The sequence below is a fragment of the Cavia porcellus genome, unplaced genomic scaffold (genome assembly GCF_034190915.1).
Source record: "Cavia porcellus strain 051 isolate PalLab524CR breed Dunkin Hartley unplaced genomic scaffold, mCavPor4.1 scaffold_2, whole genome shotgun sequence".
In the NCBI taxonomy this organism is placed as follows: Eukaryota; Metazoa; Chordata; class Mammalia; order Rodentia; family Caviidae; genus Cavia; species Cavia porcellus.
Window position 1 is genome coordinate 70287936 of NW_026947485.1, and position 7128 is coordinate 70295063.

The following is a 7128-nucleotide window of genomic DNA, read 5'->3' on the forward strand; positions in this document are numbered from 1 at the left end:
CATGGGCTCCTCCATTTCTCTGTCTGCAGCCAGGCTGCCATGGGATGAGCACCTTTCTTCCCCAGACCCTCCACCATGTGTTTCTTCCTTGGAATGGTCCAACTTTATACTGTGTCCTCTGAAAACGGACCAAAGTAAACCTCTCCTCTTTCACAGTGTGAGTGTTGGGTATTATGTCCCAACAAAGGGAAGCAGCTAATATAGTTGCCTTCCCAAAATACCACTATTTATAAATGTATGTGGTTAAATTTCAGTCTTGACCAGAACATGTTCTATCTAACTCCCTGTGGAACCCATGAGTCTCTATCCCTAGTGCATAATCAATGATTCATCATTAGATGATGAGCTCAGGTAACAGGGCCAGACCTCTCCATAGTTCCATCAAGGCCATTGAAGTTCAGAGTGATGTGTCTATCCTGATGGGTGAACCACACACACTGATGGGGAAGATACTGCATGTTGTCATCAAGCATGGATTAAAGGAAGGCACCATGTTTACCTTCTCTAAAGAGAGGAAGGATATACTTAGATACTTAGCTCTCAAACAATAGCTAGTGTGATGTTAGTAAGCTCTGTCATATTCTGATCATCCCCAAGGAAGTGCTAACTAGGCTACTAGGGAAAGGGACAGCACCACAGGTTCATGAAATGTGAATGAAATCATGTGGCATCAACATCAGTTCCCCCTGCATGGTCGTTCTTTCCTTTTCCATGTTTTCTGCTTTCTCACTCACTCTAGGATATCTTTTCCTTTAACTCTAAGTACTTTTTATCCTGGGAAGAAGGTGGATGCTGGTTTGACAGTCCTACCACTGACAGCTAGGCGACCTTTTACTGTGCAGACAGCCACAAGACAAAGCCATGAAAAAACAAATAATTTAGGAGATTTATCAACCAAGAAAATCTGCATGGAAAGTAAACAATAAAATAAAATACAGATAATAGAAATCAAGGAGATATATCTTTTACACACGGAAAGGTGACCAAGAAATGGAGAGGGGGAGGAGAGGGGATGGTAAAAAAATCAAGATGTATTATGCACACGTACCAACATCCCATAATGTATGTACACTATGTAACAAAAACACATACTAATTAATATTTTAAAAGTGTCTTTCTGAAGCACATTAGTACATCCCTCACAAGAGCTTCTGTGGCACCCACAAGGCTGCGAGGCCTTACCCACCCCCCAAAAGCCACTGTGGCAGTGCCCTCTGAACGCTAAGAAAGATCAACCTCTGCCTCTGAAAATACTTGATCCATCCCATCCCGAAACCCTCACCTGTCTGTCACCTCCCTGTCGGTGTGGAAGACCAACAGAAACTATTGGTGGAAAAGTTATGGGCAGCCACACGGTGTCATGGAGGCTAAGCTAAAGGGTAGGAAGTACAGCCACTTCCTCACACTTCAGGGAGGGAAAAGTTCTTTTGAGGGCATGTGATATCTGCTCAACAAGGGCTACAGGGGACTAGTCACTTTTAGAATCAAAGAGCCAATCATTGAGAGCTTTACTGAGCACTTTCCATAAGCACAGCCCAAGTTACCCAACCTGTGCCCTCAACTCAGTACACAAAAAGACATCTCTTTATTAGGACTTTTATTGGGAACAGTGTTTTCTAACAGTGGAGAAATTATTTGAGGGGAAGAAAATGTTCTTCCTGCACTTTCTGGTTAAAGAACTTTGCAAAGCCTCTGCTGACTTTCCCGTCTCTGGAGTTCCCAGGCAATCCAGCTCTTGCTTTCTCCAGGCCTCTGCTCAGTGCAGAGGAGGATGGGGTGCTGGTCTTCTCCTTGGAGCTTTCTTGCATTCTGTATTTCGTACTAGGACAAAACCATTGGAAGTAGTGTTTCATCTTATTTTTGAAAAGATTTTCAAGAGGAGGCTGTCTCTCCAGTGACAGGGATAGGGAGGACTTGCTCCAGTGAGTCTTATCCAATGTAGTGTCTTGGTCAGGGCGGCTCCTCTCCCTGCCCTGGTATGCACCCAGACCTGCATTTATCCCACCAGGATCTCTTCTTTTCAGTGTCAGAGAATGTGTTCTCTTTTCTGCTGTGAGGAATTTCTTGTCCTGGTACTGACGTAAGACATGTTGAGGGTCCCGAGGCTCTTTCCCCTCCTCCATGTGGGTTTTTATTTTGTCCTGGGAAGTTGCTGTGTCCTCATAGCAGTCACCTTGGTCATGATGGAATAAAGTCTTGGGAGACAAGTCACTGGAAGCCAGGGACACATCAGCGGAAAGGCCCTGAGCCTGACTCTGCTCCACATTCTCCATTTCAAACATCGGCTCACTAGACAGCTGATTTTGAAAGCCTGATGGCTTGAGGTCCTGGGGAACTACTGTTCTTCCTGGAGACCTTTCAGTAGTCAGAGAAGCTTCTGGCTTACCTGTACTCAGATCTCTTTCTGGGATGCCTTCTGACTTACTGCTTGTCGAGACGTTACTGAGCTGTGACTGGTGCACAATGAGCTCCTGTGCTTTCAAAGCTCCAGCCTTCTTACACACAGGGAAATTTTGTAACTGCATTGTCATTTGGCTCAGAAACCTTTCTGTGTCACTGTCAGAGCTCATTCTCTTCTCCCTTTTCTCAGGTCCTGCCCCAGTCAGCCGTGTGGGCAACCTTGGGCTGCTTCTCTTGGCTTGCAAATTCTGCTTCTGACTTGCTTTGTCTATGTTGTGTTGGAGGTTCAAAATGATCTGTGTGCCATCCTTTAATGTCTGGATGTTTCCAGTAAGCTCAGGGATGGTAGAAGAGGGTGACTGTCTCAGGTCCCCCTGTCCTTCCTTGTCTACAGGTGAGGTAGCAGGACAAGGACCGTCCAAAACTGAATTTGGTGTTTTCACAATGCATGTCTGCAGAGCACTGGTACTTTCTCTAAGGAGCTTACAGACCTCAGGTTTAGCATGCAGCCCAGAAACATTTGTGTCTGATGAGGGAATGTGGTCATCAGAAAGGGGCTGTGATGGATCCTTTTTTGGGATGGAGATTTCTGTGGATTCCTGGGCCTTGTGTGAAAGTCCCTGCATCTTTCTGCTATGAAAAATTTTAATATGATCTTCCAACATCTTTTCTTTGCTGTAACTGAGGAAGGAAATATTCCGAGAAGTATTTGGGTAGCTGTCTTTACCCTCCAATGATGCCAGATGTCCATCTTGTATTTGCTTGGAGCATTCTTCAGCTAAGGAAAGTGTTGAACTGGTGGAATGTCTTGATATGTTCACAGTATCAGGGATGTGACCCTTACAGATTTCCTCAGATTTCTTGTACAAATGTACTTCTAAGGCTTTTATAATTTGCTTCTGTCTTAAGCTCACACATGATGCCTGTGAAATTTTCCCTATGAACCTCTGCAGGTGACTCTCTGGGTCTGTCTCTGAGTCAGAGCCCAGAACACTCTGTGGAGCCTCTTGTGGGCTGCCCAACTGATTGTTTTTGGAGCCAGTCTCTGGACTGTGCTCCTGTCTCTTCTCCACCCCCTTCTGGAGAGGAAGAGTTTCTTGGATGCTCTCATGAAACCTGGATTGGCTCAGTTCAAAATTCTTGAGGTCTTTGCTGCTCTGACTCTTAAGCAAAGAGACATGGTTGGTTCCATGACTACTCTTTGTCTCAGCTGTCACAGGGCACTGTGTCTGAAGGGGACACACCACTGATGGAGCTCTGGGGAACAAGCCCCACTGGTATTCAATGAGCTTCTTTTGAAAATGGTGTTCGAATTTTTCCCTCAGCTCACTGCTGAGTGTGAGTTTTCTAGGAAGGATGGAGACAGGCACTTGGGCTTTGGGGGACTCAGTGACTGATGGTAGCTTGTGAGCTGGAGGACCAATGTCTTCCTGGAATTTTTGGACCACAGAGGGGAAACACCGCTCACTTTCTTGTACTTTTGGTAGCATATTATATTCTAGGTGGCGAACTTCAGAAAGTGTGAGAGACTGTACCTCACTCTGAGTGCTATGAAAACACATTTCCCAGGTGCGATTCTGGGCTAGAGCAGGATCTGGCAGTACTGTAGACAGGGACTGAAGCTGGCCCTGTGCCTGTACAAGATGGAGATGGTGGGTTGGAGACTGCCTCACGATTTGAGGTTGGACCTCTGCCAAAAAAAGAGGAGGAGTGTGTGGGAGGACTGGAGCTTCATAGGCTTTGAAGATCTTCGCTATTGCACTGAAACAGTCACCTGAAGTATTGATAAGAGGATTCAGCGACTGTCTAAGCAGTTCTGGGTGATGGCAGAACTGGTTACCTTTTTGCTCTACCTGATCCTCCAAGTTTTTAGGACCTGTAACCTTGTGATTCATGTGCAGGTCTTTTCGTTTGCTGTCACTGCTCTCAAGAAGACAGGAGAGTACAGAGCACTGCTGATCCTCAGCAGACTCTGGTCTTCTTGTAGTAGTCAGTGGGCAGACTGGCTCATGTCGTTTTGCAAAAGATTCTGCTTCTTTTTCTTGTTCACTGCACATCAGGAAATCATCTGTTTTTTTGATGTCATTCTCAAGGAGGGCAGGATCAGCAGATCTGGGAACCCCTAAGGATCCAGGTTCTACCTGGTCAGCTGTGCTTTGTGCTCCAAAGGAGGCCTCTGCTGAACTGAAGTCATCAGTGGACAAGTCACCAGAGCGATCATCAACGCACAGCAGGGCTTCTGGTTGCAGTACAGTTTCTTTTACTTGAGTAGGATGTGGTAGGCAAGAGGGAGTGGTAAGTGGCTCCGATGGGACTTGGTCCACAGGGACTCTGGGATCTAAGGGAGGGTTGGGCTCTGCTGACACAGAGTCACTCAGCACCAAGGATGAAAGTGGATCTGCTAAAGGAGTGACCTGGGAAGGTGGGGCAGTGGAGGGCTGAAGCAGAGACTGTTCAGTCAATGAGGCTGGAGTTGGCTGCCCTGCAGAAATCGCAGAGATGGCAGAGGTTGGAGTGAGTGATGGCTTTCTCACTGAAGCAGTGAATGACAAATGAGATATAGTGGGAGCATCATCTTCCAGGGATGCCTGAGAGAGCAGACGACGGACCTTAGCTGTTGTGGTATTACACACCTTACAGAAGGGATCTGGACACAGCAGTTGTCGGAAGTGTGTAATGTCATGGTGCTGGCCCGAGGGGCTACAAGAGACACAAAGTACAAGGTAGCAGCCAAGACCAGCATAAACAAAGGAAATCATGCTATCCTGGTGGGGGTGGGGACACCTGGCTCCTCCTACCTCTTCCTGCTGCCCCAAAGCCATGGCTTCATGCAGGGCTCCACAACTCCTCCCAGCCTGCATTCCCTTCCCTGCTGCTGTGGCTGCCCTGCTATGGCCAGCGCACGATGCACTGCTTCTTTCTGTGTACTAAACACATAGGAAAAGGGATCAGGGCAAAAGGGAAGTGATGAGTCACCTTTTCAGAATAGAAAGCAGCTTCCTCCACTCCTCGGCTTCTCCCTGGCCTGTCTTCTGACCTGGAAAAACAAACAACGGGAGACAGGTAAGGAAGGTGTGAACACAGGGCTCTTACAGGAGACACTTCATGAGAAACTCAGGATTTTACAATCTCAAAACCCTAAAAGTCAGTAGACAAGGTTTGACATGGTGGTGGATGTTGTTAAGAAGATCCCCGTGGGTCTGTGGCTTCATTTGTAAAGTACCTGCACATTCATCATCCCATGCGATGCTCAAAACTATCAAGTGAAGCAAAAGTGTCAGAAGTCACCTCACTGATAAAGCTGGGAATCCATAAATAAAGTACTTTGCACACTGTCAGGAAGCAGAAGCTCTGCCCGAGAGTCCTGTCTGGACCTCTCACAGAGCACACAGCTCTGCTCCATTGCTGCTTCACGTCACGCAGTCAGAGTGGGCTCTACAGCCTTCCTGGGCACCTCTCATCTAGGCCTCTGTGTCCTGACAGAGACCGTGTCTAACAACCACCACGGGCAGGTAAGGAAGGAAAAAACGCACCTCTCAATGTTCCACTTCTCCTTTTGACACTGAGCTGTGGCTGAAAAAATAAATACAAAATAAACAGAGTGTCCAGAACTCATCCTTTGCTTCCTTCTCAGACAGTAGTTTCCCATGAGTCACATGACTGTCCCTCTTAATGGAAATTTGTTCCTTTCACTCATTTTGAAAGACTATCATTTTCAATTTTATCTCCTTGAGAAACTCAAAGGAGACTTTTTTATCCATGAGACCCACACTTTCCCAGCCTCGGCTAGAGAGAGAATGGTGGAGACCTAGACTCACAGTCAGTTGTGTGTCCCTCTGAGGATCTCAGGAGGGGGCTCAGGCTCTTCTCTGTTCAGACACTGCTAGAGGACGGCATGGCTTTCCTGGTCATCCCAACAGGGAGGCAGGCTTGGGAAGGACCCTGGGCTGGGAACAGGCCTCAGCATCTGGGGTCAAAAGAGACTATTCTCCTTCAGAGTACACAGTCTGTAGCTGAGCCCGTCAGCTGCAGGGAGAGCATATCTTGGAAAGCCTTGCCACAACGCACAGAGAGGTAGTGAGTGGGCTGGCTGGATGGAAAAGGTGAGCCTCCCCATTCCTTCCTACTGCCTTTTCCCCCAAAGAGAGGTGGCAAATCTTCCTGGCAGACTTCCCATTATAGGAGTGTCCTGAGACAGCTAAATTCACTTAGTTTGACAATTGAAATGAGAAACAAAAACAAAGACTCCCTCTTAGAGATTCACCTACATTTCCATACCTTTTGGATGTCTTTGTTTTTCCAGAGGAATGGTAACCATGGTTTCAGCAATGGATAGCACAAGAACGGGAGAAAAAGCAACCCTGCTGCACTCAGAAAGGTGTAGTTGGGTTCTGTATCCAAGAACATTGAGCCAAAGCTCAGCCATGGCTCAGGCTGGCTATTTAGAAAGGAGAGAACATTCTGCATAATCCAAAGGTGAAGCTGCAGGAGCTTGACTATGTACCTGCCCGCATCATAAAGCCCAACAGAATCACAAAGGGTTCCCCAGGGGAAGGGAGGGGCACCTGAGGAAGGCTTCTCGCTGACCCTCCCCCATCCACCAGCATGGCAGAGTCCTCTGTTTATTCCCTGCCTACACCCTTTCCTTAAGTTCCCTGACAACCACCCAGAGACTGAAACTGTGGGGGTGGTCAGGTTTCCTTCCTCTACCTACAGGAGGGCTGACTT

The 7128-nt window shown here is 47.3% G+C and overlaps 1 protein-coding gene across 1 annotated transcript; it reads right to left on the bottom strand.

Moving 5' to 3' along the window:
- Positions 1–1617: 1617 nt before the first annotated feature.
- Positions 1618–6894, bottom strand: LOC134474795 (spermatogenesis-associated protein 31D1-like). Its single transcript, XM_063243483.1, has 4 exons — positions 6679–6894; positions 5934–5973; positions 5377–5437; positions 1618–5100 (listed from the first exon to the last, which is right to left on the bottom strand). Exons 1-4 carry the CDS (start codon positions 6865–6867, stop codon positions 1632–1634), a joined length of 3759 nt encoding a protein of 1252 aa, XP_063099553.1. The 5' UTR covers positions 6868–6894; the 3' UTR covers positions 1618–1631.
- Between the last annotated feature and the right edge of the window lie 234 nt (positions 6895–7128).